This window comes from Natrix helvetica, assembly GCF_964273705.1.
Source record: "Natrix helvetica genome assembly, chromosome: 7".
In the NCBI taxonomy this organism is placed as follows: domain Eukaryota; kingdom Metazoa; phylum Chordata; class Lepidosauria; order Squamata; family Natricidae; genus Natrix; species Natrix helvetica.
In genome coordinates this window covers 66,902,350-66,916,763 of record NC_138558.1, presented here as the reverse complement: position 1 = coordinate 66,916,763, position 14,414 = coordinate 66,902,350, and the positions used below count along the sequence as shown (strand labels likewise).

The 14,414-nt window shown below is 44.1% G+C and overlaps 1 protein-coding gene across 5 annotated transcripts in view; it reads right to left on the bottom strand.

Annotated features, from left to right (window-relative positions):
- Positions 1-8,915: 8,915 nt before the first annotated feature.
- TBC1D19 (TBC1 domain family member 19) overlaps positions 8,916-14,414 on the bottom strand; it is a 90,687-nt gene continuing 85,188 nt past the window's right edge. For 4 of the 5 annotated variants that reach the window (XM_081958912.1, XM_081958915.1, XM_081958914.1 and 1 more), the window contains 2 exons: positions 10,594-11,126; positions 8,916-9,734 (listed from right to left, as the gene is read on the bottom strand). In XM_081958912.1, the coding sequence (XP_081815038.1) occupies positions 11,049-11,126 (78 nt within the window). In that variant the 3' untranslated portion in view covers positions 8,916-9,734; positions 10,594-11,048. The remainder of the gene's footprint in view (positions 9,735-10,593; positions 11,127-14,414) is intronic. The other variant, XM_081958913.1, reaches the window with a different exon arrangement.

Genomic DNA, 14,414 nt, shown 5'->3' with positions numbered 1-14,414 from the left:
GCTCGCCCGACGGACTGCCTCGGCGCCACTCTGGTTACCTCCATCCGTCCACGCCCGCGAGCTGCGGAGGCAGAAACATTGTCAGCGCTCCCGGATGATGAAGCCACGAAAGCGACTGGGGAACGACAAGAACCTTTCTGCCTCTGCGCAAGTCCAGCAGAGGCAGGAAGGTTCTCGTCGTTCCCCAGTCGCTTTCGTGGCTTTGTCATGCTTTCTTTTCTGCTGCTAGCCTTCCCACGAGAACAGAAAGTAGGAAGAGACACAATCAGAAGTGGTATCTGGAGAAACAGTAGCGGAAATTTTGAGTAATATGGAGAACCTGTAAATGCCACCTTTGGCTGGCCCTGCCCCCATCTATTCTCTGCCTCCCGAGTCCTAGCTGATTTTTCAGTATCCTTTCCCTGCCACACCGACCAAGCCATGCCCACAAAACCGGTAGTAAAAAAAAATGAAACCCACCACTGGACACAAGCAGTGTTAAGGCTCACTGGTGCTCTAAGCACTGATAAATCTTGGTGCCCCATGCCTTTGTACATGCTGTACAAATCTTCATTGTTGTTTTTTTCCTGTCTCAACTTTGTGGTGATCCCTTGTGCCTGGTGCCCTAAGCACGTGCTTAGTCTGCTTAATGGTTAATACACAACTGGACACAAGACACAATGGGTGGCAACCGACTCAAACTCAACCCCTCCAAGACGGAGTGGCTGTGGCTTCCGGCCCCCCGGTTCAACCAGCTAATTCCAATACTGGCCATTGGGGGCGAACAACTGGCCCCCATGGAATGGGCGCGCAATTTGGGCGTCCTCCTGGATGCCCGGCTGTCCATGGATGACCATGTGGCAGCCGTGGCGAGGGGGGCGTTCCACCAGGTTCGCCTGGTGCGCCAATTGCGCCCCCTATTGGACCGGGATGCCCTTCGCACAGTCACTCACGCGCTGGTGACGTCCCGCCTAGACTACTGTAATGCTCTCTACATGGGGCTTCCCTTGAGATGCACTCGAAGACTGCAGCTGGTCCAGAACGCGGCCGTGCGGTGATTATGGGGAGTACGAGATACTCCCATATAACACCTCTCCTGCGCGAGCTGCACTGGCTCCCTGTGGTCTATCGGGTGCGTTTCAAGGTGTTGATTACCATCTTCAAAGTGCTCCATGGCACAGGACCTAGCTACCTGCGGGATCGCATCCTGCCCCATACATCCCTACGACCAATTCGCTCTCACAGAGAGGGACTTCTCCGGGTGCCGTCCACTAAGCAGTGCCAAAGGGCGGCGCCCAGGAGTAGGGCCTTCTCTGTGATGGGCCCAGCCCTCTGGAATGACCTCCCCCCGGATATTAGGATTACCACCGACCTCCGCTCCTTCCGTTCAAAACTCAAGACCCACCTTTTTCAACTAGCAGGCCTGGCTCAACCATAGTTCCATTTTACTCCTCCTGGCAATTTTTAAACTTGTAATCTCCATTGGGGTATTTAATTTTAACTTATTTTAATATTTCTATGTTATTATAATGACTGCATTGTGTTTTTATACCTCCTCCGTACAATGTGTAATTTTATAATATGTGTTTTTATTTATTGTACGCCGCCCCGAGTCCCTTTGTGGAGAGGGAGCGGCTAACAAATTTAATAAATAATAATAATAAACAAGAATACTGCATCCAGTTTTTGTCACCACACTATAAAAAAGATGTTGAGACTCTAGAAAAAGTGCAGAGAAGAGCAATCAAGATGGAGGGTGGGTGGGCATGCCCGCTTCATCTTCAGAGCGAACTGGTTCACTCTGATCATTGGAGCTACCAGTTCCCCCGAACTGGTCTGAACCAGGAGACTCCCACCCCTGATCCCCATGTCACATGATCAAAATTCAGGTGCTTGGCAACCGGTTCATATTTATGACAGTTGCATTGTCCCGAGATGACATGATCCCATTTTGTGACTTTCTGGCAAGCAAAGTCAATCTGGAAGCCAGGTTCCCCAAACAACCAGGTTACTGACTCATCCACTGCAGTGACTGCAGTGGTGGGTTCCAGATCCTGTTCCAACCAGTACGGTTGGAACGGGCCCGGCGTCACCCACATGTGTGGTGCACGCATGCGTCTTACTTGCCTGCGATGCTTCCACAAGTCTCCATGACACTCCAGCTGCTCGGCGGAGCATCACGCAGGTGCAGTATGCACCATGTGCGTGCGCGGAAGCACCAAAGGCTTAAAGGACAGGTAAGGGTGGGCAGGTGGGCCCTCCGGAGCACTGTACCGGAATGTTACCCAGTGCTCTGGGCAGTACACCCATATCGGGGCATACCACCTGCAACCCACCACTGAGTGACTCACATAACAACTGTGGGAAGAAGAGTTGTAAAATGGGGCAAAGCTCACTTAACAAACGTCTCACTTTAACCACAAAAGTTTTGGGCTCAATTGTGGTTGTGAGTTGAGGACTCCCATATCGAACCCATGCACAAAGTTCCATTACTGCTAAGGACTGAGTCTCAAAGGCATTTTTATGGATGAGTACATGAAAGAGGAATGTCTCTGAATATTTGAGATGGTCTCACTGAGGCTAGGAAAATACCAAAAGGATAAAAGGAGAGCAGGAATAACAAAAAACAAAGTTCAATCGACGAGAACACAGGAGATATCCAGCCCTTCGAAAATATCAACAAACTGTGAGGTAAGGTCTATCCTAAACATTCGCTCTCAATTCAAGTTCGTGAACAGGACCAAACCAATCATATGCAAGAGGAAGACAGCATGAGGTCTTTGTCGGCAGATCCCAACCTTACAGGATGGGCAAAAATAAACATAAGAACCACCTCAGAATGTAGTGAACATAAAAAGACAGTTAAAATAAAACAAGGTAGTAAGAATCCGTAAGGACTCCTGAAAATCCACCTCACAATCCGGACAGAGCACAGAATAGAGTAGAGTAGAGTAGAGTAGAATAGAATAGAATGGAATGGAATGGAATGGAATAGAATAGAATACTTTATTGGCCAAGTGTGATTGGACAGACAAGAAATTTGTCTTTGGTGCATATGCTCTCAGTGTACATAGAAGATACATTCGTCACAAATCATAAGGTACAACACTTAATGATAGTCCTAGGGTACAAGAAAATGTTTCACATAAACATTGCAGACTATCGGTACAGCCTTCATGCCTAATATTTAACCATTTGAACACCTGGTATGAAAAAGAATAACAAGATTTATTTTCCATATTGTTCCCAATTAGTTCATGTTTTCCATTTCTTTTCTCTTCACAACCTTCTTCTATATATATAAAAATGGCTCTGTGTGTGTGTGTCTGTGTCTGTGTGTGTTCCAGCATAACTCTGGAACACCTCAAGCAATTTCAACCAAACGTACACAGATTACTTACTCTCTGGAAACAAATACTGTGGGGGTAAGACATCTCTAACACCTCTCGGGGAGATATTCTGTTAAAAGCCTGTTGTGCCTTAAAATAGCTTCTACTGTACTGCCTTAAAATGGCTTCCAATGTACAGCACTGTGGAGTTGCCATGGTAACAACTTCACAGTACTCCACAAGGGGGCTCCCTCTGGTAAGGGGGAAAATCTAACATTAGAAATTTTAGCGACATTCATGGAAAGAGGGTTATGATAAATAAATACCAGGGAAACACCAGGTTACCAGCTAGTTATTAATTAAAAAAACACAGGGTTGTGAGACCCCTCTCTCTCATACACTGGATTTAGGGAAGGGGTACCAAGCGAGGTGTTACCAAGACACCATCCCATAATATAGCAGGGTGAAACTAGTGTGACCCTCTAGCCTGGGCCTAGCTAGGATTCCATGTTGTTCAGAGTAAAGAAACCCAAAATTCTCACTGGGTGGCTGGTCATAAATAAATCAGAATATAAGTGCGTAACAGCTGTCTTCTTGTCATGCATTTATTGGTTAGGAATGCAAGACAAAATTTCAATGGAGAGTCTTAAAACCTGGGCATCTTGTTGAGTAAAATTATACTGGGGGAAGAAAAAAAAATAAAGGAGTTCTGATAAAAGGAAGCAGAGATAATTCAAAACTTATCAATTGACTATCCAATTGATTCTGAGCTCCATTAACTCAGATAACCCTGACCCATTCTGATGTTGCAATTCAAATTGAAAACTCATACTTTAATGACAGCGGTGGTTTTCCAAAGGGCAACTGCACTTTCTTGGGGTTTCCCCTCACTCCCCCCCCCCTTAAAAATGTTTCATTTCTCATCCAAGAAACTTCTTCGGTTCTTCAGAACGGAAGAAGCTTCTTGGATGAGAAGTGAAACATTTTCAAGGGAAAAAAAACCCACAAGAAAAGGTGGTTTTGGAAAAGCACCTTTGGGGACAACAGTGACCTAATCTCCAGAGTCACACATTAATATCTTGAGCAACAGATCCTTTCATGACTACCACTGGTCCCAAAATCAAACAATTGACCCAACCTAATTCCTATCAAGATATCAATAAAGTTAGGAAGTTATTAACAACTGACATGAAATGTTGTTTCTTGCTTAACAAAGCTATGCAACAGCTTCCAGACTTAAAATAAAATTCGATTTTAAAAAATGTAGACCTCTAAATCTTAGACAGCAGCAGTGTGTGTATGTGTGTATGTGTATGTATTTGTGTTACAACCCCTGGTATGCCCAAATATGGGAGGGAGCTCACTACTCCCCCTATCTGTCCTTCGGCTCATTACAAAAGACCATCCAGGCAGAAAACCATATTTTTATTTTTAATGTTGCCTTTTTATATAGTATGTAACACAAATACATACCTATATCCCTGGCTCAGCTGATAAGGAGGAGAGCCTGTGGCTTAGTGGCTAATACAACTGCCTAATATGTAATACACACCTGGTTCGAATCCCAGTAAGGGTATGGCTAGCTGATGAGAGCTAAATAGCTTGAAATAGATCTATACTAGTCTCCCTTTATTTATTTATCAGCACAAATACAACATGTATGTATGTATGTATGTATGTATGTATGTATGTATGTATGTATGTATATGTATTTGTGTTACAACCTCTGGTATGCCCAAATATTTATCAGCACAAATACAACATATATATATACATACATACATATATACTCACACATACACACAGACACAACAAAACTTCAGAAAAATCCAAAGAGGGGTCACTATTTTAGAATCTTCCTAATCCTGCAGGATTATTTTATGTTCAGTGAAATTTTATTTTAAAAGTTGCCAAGTTTGGACATGTTGGGCCTGTACTACCTCGACACCGAGGGATGTGGTGGCTCAGGGGCTAAGATGCTGAGCTTGTTGATCAGAAAGGTCGGCAGTTTAACAGTTTGAATCCCTAGCGCCATGTAACGGAGTGAGCTCCTGTTACTTGTCCCAACTTCTGCCAACCTAGCAGTTCAAAAGCATGTAAAAATGCAAGAAGAAAAATAGGAACCACCTTTAGTGGGAAGGTAACAGTGTTCCATGCACCTTCTGCCATTTAGTCATGCCAGTCACATGACCACAGAGACATCTTCAGACAGTGCTGGCTCTTCGGCTTTGAAAGGGAGATGAGCACCACCCCATAGAGTCAGGAACGGCTAGCATACACGTTTGAGGGAACTTTTACCTTATCTACCTATCTACCATATTGTATTGTTTTCACAGGCATTTGCCTTTCCGTTTTGAATGTTGTTTGAGGGTGTCTTCTGGTTTGGTTTTGGTTGCCTGAAGTAATTCAGAGGAAAAAAGGGGTGATTCACGAAACAGAAAACTTTTGAGTGGGCGTTCCACTGTCTCCCATCTGGTAAGGAAGAGAACATTATATGAGCATCCAGGAATCTGGACTGGGTGAGCTCCATTCCACGCCAAGCACGCACTACAGAATTTCAATCTACACGAATAATTTGGTCAAATATTACACACCAGTTGCAAGAGAAAGCTTAAAACAAAACTGCCGGGAAGCATAGCCAAGTGATTAGAGGGATTGTTTCTCAAACTCTTTTCCTAGGAACAACAGCCCCCAGTGGACAAATTAATTGAATGAACAATGGCAAACATCCAGAAATGAGCACAGCATGTTCACACAGCCAGCAAGACTTCAAAATAACAGATTTGGAAGGAACCTTTTAGGTCATCTTGTCCAAAGCCCTGCTCAAGCAGGAGACCCTACACCATTTCCGACAGATGGCAGTCCAGTCTCTTCTTGAAAGCTTCCAGTGACAAAGCTCCCACAACTTCTGAAGGGAACATCTGTTCCGCGGGTTGATTGTTCTCACTGTCGGAAAGTTTCTCCTTCTTCGGACTACAGTCCTTTCCTTCAAACAAAATCCATCACTTCCTTTCCTCATCCACGTAGAGTGTCAAATTACTTTGAAAAAGTGTTTGCAGTCTCCCATTTCTTTGTGGGTTCACCACATTCCATTTTCAACCCTCTCTACATCTGTTTCAATAACTTCCTGAGTTATCATCTTTCCATTATTGTTAGTCTTTTTCCTCCTTATGTTCGTCCATCATTTTTCGAAGAGGACCTTGACATCTAACAGGTTGTCGGCTGTCCAGGGTGTGTCCACAGGTGGCTGTTAAGGCCTATACGGGCACAAAATGTTCTGCTACATGTCGGGCAGACATGTGTGGGCACCATAGTTGCAGTGTTTGCAGCTCTGGCTTTGCGGAGTGCTCGCTTCTCTTGTGCTGTGGTTGTTCTTCCGTCCTCAGATGTCTGGCAGCCTTGGTGGATCACCGTGGGGCATGTCGATCGATCTTGTGCCAGGTTTCCCAGGAGGTGGTGTTGATATCTAGGGACCTGAAGGCGGCTTCTAATTATGACTTTAAGATACAGCTTGTGACTACAAGATTCTTCTATTGCTACAGTCCTTTTTATAGTATTGTAGATAAGGGTATAGTATTGTAGACAAACTGTAGTTGGTCTCCTCTGCATAGATATTAAACATACCACAATCCTCACTTTCATAGATCTGGTCCCTCTAGCGCAGTGCTTCTCAATTATTTTCTGTCATGCCCCCCCTAGGAAGAAGAAAACATTTCCCCCGCGCGACTATAAATAGTATCATTTGTCTATAACAATTATTGTTCCAAATCCAATTACAACTGCAATGATATGATATAATCCTTTCCTTGTAGGGTCCTATCAACAGGATCAAACAAAAATACAGTCCAAATGTTTCCTATAAATAGGACATGTTATGAACTTTAATAGTGAAAAAAAATCTTTCAAAGTTCGAACCCTTTTAGATAAAGGATAACACCCACCAGATACAAGGAACTTTGAGATTTTCAAAAGACTTTTTAAAATGCTATTTCTGTTCCTTGGGATATCATTATGAAATTGAAGTTCATTCTCGTACTTCCCTTAAAAAATATGGTTTCTGGATTTGATAGCAAAAGCTTTTGCTCCCGCTTCCCCTCGCCCGCCGCAGCCAGTTGCAGGGCGCGGATCCCGCTCGGAGAAGGCGGAGCGGCAGCTCCTCCCTCAGCCAGGAGCCAGCGGGGGCTGGTCGGACAGGCAACCTCGTTGGGAAACTCTAGTCCGCCGCCTTCGCCGCCGCCAGTTAGCCCAGAGGAGATGCGAGCGAGGCCACAAAGACAAACTGAAAGCAAACTGTTGAACGTGGTGGCGGGACCCCGCCTGTTGCTCCTGGCTCGTTTGCACCCAGATGGAAAGGGAGCCTTCGCGCCCCCCTTTATGGAGCCTCGCGCCCCCCCTGGGGGGCGCGCCCCACTATTTGAGAAACACTGCTCTAGCGTAGGGATCTCCATACTTGGCAAATTTACAGTCGTCTCCCAAATCCACAACTACCCCAAATCTTGTGTGGAAATTGGAAAAGGCTAGAGATATCTCTGCACATCCTAGGAGTTCTAGCTCTCCAGTGAACAATGAAATGATGCGGCTGGCTTAAATGACAGATTGGGGGGAACAGCAAGCTTTAATTATTTTGTTTTGTCAAAGGCCTCTACCTAGAGCAGTCCATGATAATTAATATGGAAAAGTATGAGGAAACGGTTCAGGTAGAGGACTTCTCTTGACTACCTGATATTTTTGTTTGAATGTACTCTGTGGATTAAAGTTTAATATATAAAGTTTATAAAAAGAAAGGTGTTTTGTTTCTCAACCATAAGATTGTTCATGAAAGGATTGTAAATATAGGAAATGATTTAAGTGTAGGAGAAGAGCAAGAAGAACCCAGGTGTTTAAAAGAGGGATCAGCCTAGAATCCCTATATGGCTGCAAGTGAACTAAATCCGATCTTCCTTGAATTCCATTGACCCTTCTCTAAACCCTAGAATAGGGATCAGCAACCTTAAACACTCAAAAAGCCACAAAGGTCCTAACTGGAAGCCCCCTGTTCAATTCTGGAGCCGACTGGAAGTCCGGTTCCCCCACCATAGAGTCTCCTCCTAGTGCAGCATCCTTTTTCTTCTACCTGTCCTAACTGAAAGCCCTATCAATTGCAGAGCCGACCGGCTATGGGGAGCCACAGCAGAGGGATGAAAGAGCCACATGCGGCTCCAGAGCTGCAGTTTGCCGAGCCCCGCCCTAGCAAATCATACCTTTATTAGGGAAGATTCTGTGCATAGGCATGAGGAGAAGTAAATCAGTTTAATTGGAGCTTCATGTGTGGACCTGATCTTCCCCACCTGACCTTAACAGATTTATAGCCAACAGATTCATGTTGAATGTTTACATTTTTTTTATTTTAGATAACGGGAAGAATTCAACTGCGGTGTGAGTTGCAAATGTAACTCCTTTAAAGAAGCCACCTTCAATACAATAAATAAAACCTGTTAAATTCTCCAATTTGATCTTTAGAGATAACGTGCTTTCACAAAATAGTTACTCATAAGACCAGAGCCCCCGCTATCTTTCATGTCCTGGAGAAACCAATAAATAAACAAATGAATAAATAAGTAATAGACATTTGGATTTGAAAACATTTTTTAAAAAAGCTTTTCTGACATCAGATCTCCAAGAATGTATTGTACACAACAGGATCACCTACACAAACTGTCACTGCAATTCCACACATGCAGTGTATTTTAGGGATCCTATCAAGAGTTGGAATTAAATACAATTTAATTTACACACTCTGTCCCTGCAAGCCTGTAAAAACAGTGTATTTCAATGGTCCTATTGAAGAGCTGTAATCAAATCCAATTTAATCTTAATAGTATTTAACTTAAATTTTTTTTTAAATGATTTGGATATTATGTATGACACAAATGAGAGCGGAAGGGGATTCTCCTTCCATCTTTAAAGCCCTTCGAACTGTTTTCATTCGATGAACCGAAGGACACACAAACTGGCTGAATGTAACATGCAAATCAATGACACATCTTTTACCGTGAGCAAAGCCTAGATATCCAATCTGGGCCGACATCTGTATGTGGTTAAATCAGAATAATCTAGCAATCGGTTAGGCTTTTAGGGAGGCTTACAGGAATCCCCGGAGAAAAGGGGGAAAACGACTCATCGCCAGTGAAAGACTATCTGCCCCAAGAGCGATACAGCTCACATCGCTCAGGAATATGAGCTTTAAACACGGCCAATTGATACGCAGGATCTTGGACCAAGACGCCCGCGGAAACTGGCCGAGGCAGCACATTCAGCTTCTCAAGACCTGCTGAGGTTGGGGGCAGGCGGGGGGGAGTTTGCTGCAGGCAACTGTTTTGGCTCCTGCTTAAGACAGGCTTCAACACATCCTGGAGAAAGCAGGTGCCTGGACACACGTCTCTTTTCCTGGCAGAGTTGGGAGAAAGTGTGAGACAAGGACTAAATTGCATTTAGTCAATTGCATTTTGGGAACGGCAGATATGCAATGAGCAGTGGTAGGATCCTGCTGGCTCAACAACCGGTTCGGTGACGTGCGCTCTGCACGCGTGCACAGTTTTAACAAAAACTTCCCTTCCACATTACTTCTGGGGAGTAATATAGCTGAGGCATGGCAATCCGCTCTGCCGTGTGAATCAGCTGAGAGGATATAGTATGCAAAGCGCAAGGGAAGGCGAGCCCACCTGATCGTCGGAGCGAACCGGTGCACTCCACAGCTGATCGCTGGAGCTACTGGTTCATCCGAACCGGTCCGAACCAGCTGAATCCCACCCCTGGTAATGAGGCATTTCCCCCAAGTCTTTTTGGTGCTAATTTCATTTCCCCAAAATTGAATAGTTTTGCTGATTTTTAAGCTTGGAAAAGAAACCAAACGACCACTAAACCTCTTGATGCTTGATCTTTGTCACCTCGTTTGCAGTTTTCTATAATATTTATGAGCCTCCAGTTGACTAAAACCAACTCCTCAGTTCACCAGAAATAACCCAGAGGGCATTAGAGGGAAGCATTGCTACCCTTTGTCAGAATCATTCAATTTGGAAAAATTAAATATTGTAAATGCTTTTCTTCAAGAATTACTGACAAACTATAAGGTGAAATATTCATCATCTTTTAACGACCCCATAATCCCTTGCGGGATGGAGTCTGGGCAACTGAATGGATCTTGCAGAGTGTTTTAATGGCCAGATGCCCTTCCTGTCACCAATGCGGAGTTTTGTTCAGCAGATATAGTCTCATTTTGCCCACAGAGAGAAATATCTGCCTCTACCTAGGAAGGAACTCACAGCCTCTTGATTGTGAGAGCTCCACCTCTAGGATACCATACCACTTCATTCTTTGACTTGATGACAGATTATAATTTACTGGGGGGTGGGGGGATTTCTTTCCATCTATTATGGCACCAAGACAGCACTGAGATCTAGAGTTAATCGATTTTCCCCTTTCATCCTGCACTTAATACTACATGCATTCAAGAAAAACATTCCCTTTTTGATTTGCACTACCTCCAGGTATCGCAGCTTGACTAAAATACAACAGCAAGCAGCCGTGAAAAGGTGGTGCGCAACAGCCTTTGGCAAGGTTACCAGCGTAAGAGCTGCATATTCAATTCTTTGCAAAACCATAATTGTTAAATTGTTAATTTGGGTGAAATGGTTGCATGGCTTATTATTATTATCAGCATCGGTTGAAAGTCTAGCAGAGCAGCTCCATCACTTTGGAGGGTTATGAAGAGCCAGTGGCAAAGAGAAAAATCTGAAGAAGAGGCATAACTTTCAGAGTTGAAAGATCAGCGAGAACAGCCTGGAAAGAAAAGGAGAAACTATATTATTTCATAAAAGGAAAGGTCAGCAAGTAACTTATTAATCAATGCACAGGGATGTTTTCTGCTTTGACTTTGACAAGCGTCCGTGGAGATTCTCAGTCATCCAGGTCATGGTTGTCCCAAAGGTGCTTTTTCAAAAGGCAACAGGATGTTGCTTTTCCTTGAAGTCATTTTGCTTCTCATCCAAGAAGCTTCTTCAGTTCTGACAGAAGGAGGATGGAAGGATTTGCTGTATTTTTCAGAATATAAGACGCACCAGAGTATAAGGCGCAACAAGGTTTTGAAGAGGCAAATTAAAAAAGTTTTTGCACTCAGCAAACCTCCCAAAAATGGCCTGTTTTTCATGAAAACGGGCCTGTTCCCCCCCCCCAAGGCATGAATAGCCTTTAGGGGCTTGCAGAGTGCTCCGGTGGGTGGGGTGCAAGCAAAAAATGCTCCATTTTTCGCAAAAATGGGCCCGTTTTTTGTAATAAAAAAAAGGGCATGGATAACCTTTAGGAATCTTATAGAGGGCTCCTGGGGGCTGGGGGGGGTAAGTTTGAGGGGAAACCAGGCCAATTTTCACTCATTTCTGCCCTCCCCAGCCACCAGGAGCTCTCTAAAAGCTTCCTAGAGGCTCTGCACAGCCATTTTGGTGAATGGGGCGGGGTTTCGGGAGACAAAAAATGCTGTATTCAGTGTATAAGATGCACCCAGAATTTCAGCCTCTTTTTTGAGGGAAAAAGGTGCGACTTATACTCCGAAAAATACGGTATATTCCTTGCAGCCATCTGGTCATTAGCACTCTTTCTGAGAGTCATTGAGGCCAGTTGGAAGTTTATCTGTGCCTTTGGGGTCACCTGACTACCCACACCCATTTGCACTATTCAGGTGACCCTGAGGTCCAAGTGGCCTCAACGACTCTCAGATGTCTGCAAGAATATAAATCCTTCCATCCTCCACCGTTCAATCAGAATGGAAGAAGCTTCTTGGATGAGAAGCAAAACATCTTCAAATCCAACTGACTTTTGAAAAAAAAAAGTTGGGTCTATTGAAAAGCCTTTCAACTTTGATTGAGGTTAAACTTCCAAGTTCATTCAGAGGCTGAATGCACATGCTTGAGCAAGTAAACAGTTTTAAATTTTATTTTGGGATTTAGACCTCGTTCTAATATGCCTCACTGATGCTGAAGGGAGTCTAAAATTTCACCTTGTATCTAAAAATAATTGTGTGTTAAGAATCCTTATCCGGCTTGGGTTAAATTATAAGTCTTATAAAGCTGTGGGTTTAATTGGCTTCAACCTCATGCCCTTTCATTTTCAAAGTAGCATTTTTATTACTTTTAAAAAAAATCTTACTTGAAAGTAACACTTTATGCTGTGGCTTGACGCTACCAACTTAAGAGAATGCTGTTAGAAGTATTACTGGTTCGGACAGGAAGGCTGGGCACACTTCCTTCTAATTCCTTCTAATTCAGGACATGGCATATCAGCGATCTTGAGGGTCTGCAGGATTGTTTAGGTCAGTGTTGGCGAATCTATGGCACCCATGCCAGAGGTGGCACACAAAGCCCTCTCTGTGGGTATGCGTATCGTCTCCAGCTGCTCTTCTGATTTTTGGCACACATGCATGCCACCCAGCAGGTCTTCGCGGGCACTGGAATGCCAGAAAACGACCTGAAACAGCCTTTTTCTGGCTGTTTTTTGGGCGTTTGTGGACCAAAAACATCCTGTACAACGGCCTGAACACAATGGAAAAAAGGCCTGAAAACACCCCCAAAATGGCCTGAAAATGGCCCCAAAATGCCCCAAAATGCCCAAAAAACAGGCAGGCACATGCATTCCGCTTTGGGCACTCGGTGCCGAAAGGGTTCACCATCACTAGTCTAGGACATACTCTCTATGACTGGTTTTCTTTGTTACCTTCTGGGAAGGCGGCTTTTTGGTATCCAAAGCAGAACTAGATTCTGTAATAGTACATTGTATCATATAGTATCTACTATAGATAGATAGATAGATAGATAGATAGATAGATAGATAGATAGATAGATAGATAGATAGATGATAGATAGATAGATAGATAGATAGAGATAGAGATAGAGAGAGAGAGAGAGAGAGAGAGAGAGAGAGAGAGAGAGAGAGAGATAAAATATGTATAAGGTAAAGGTAAAGGTTCCCCTCGCACCTATGTGCTAGTCATTCCTGACTCTAGGGGGCAGTGCTCATCTCTGTTTCAAAGCCGAAGAGCCAGCGCTGTCTGAAGACGTCTCTGTGGTCATGTGGCCGGCATGACTAAACACCGAAGGCGCAAGGAACGCCAAAGGTGGTTCCTATTTTTCTACTTGCATTTTTATATGCTTTCGAACTGCTAGGTTGGCAGAAGCTGGGACAAGTAATAGGAGCTCACTCCGTCGACCTTTCTGATCGACAAGCTCAGCATCTTAGCCACTGAGCCACCGCGTCCCTATGACTATGTATAGCATATGTATATTTGTGTGATGCCTGTGTATGGGTATATATTTATTTTCTTTAGAAAATAACACTCCAACATGTATTCAGGATAGCTATCGAAGCCATGAAGTACTCAGAGTTGAAAAGAAATATTCTCTGGGTAATGATGGGATGTGAGCCTGAAAGACATATTAATCTGCCATCTCTACTGCGACATGGATGGCCTGTTCCCATTTTGCTGGTAGAAACGAACCTTCATCTCCAAAATGGCAAAAAAGAAAGAAGGCCATCCATTTCATAGCTGTCAACACTGACCTGCACTAAGAAATGTGCACTCTCTCAAGCCCTCCTTTCAGTACCCTTCCCCTGCCACACCCACCAAGCCACACCACGCCCATCAAGTCACGCCCACAGAACCGGTAGTAAAAAAAATTGAATCCCACCACTGGCGTGGTGTGTGTGTGTAGCCAAGGGGCGTGGCCATGATGGGTGTGACACAGGATTCATGTCGGGGGCACCAGTGGTGGCCAAGTGCTAAGGCAGGACTTCCCTGAGACCCTCACTCACTCTCATTATAATCTCCTTCCTTCTTTCCTTTTTTTCTTTTTCCTTCCCTCTTCATTCATTCTCCTTTCTTCCTCCTTCCCGTCTTTCCTTCTTTTTCCTTCCTTGCTCTCTTCCCATCTTTCCTTTGCCTTTTCTCTTCCCTTTCTCCTTTTCTGTCCCTTCTTGGATGTTCAAATGCCAAAGGGGAAACATTTCTCCTTTTGTTTTGTTTTTAGTTTGTTTTGATTGCCAGTGAATGATCCCCTTCCCCGAGCTCTGTTTTCACTGGCA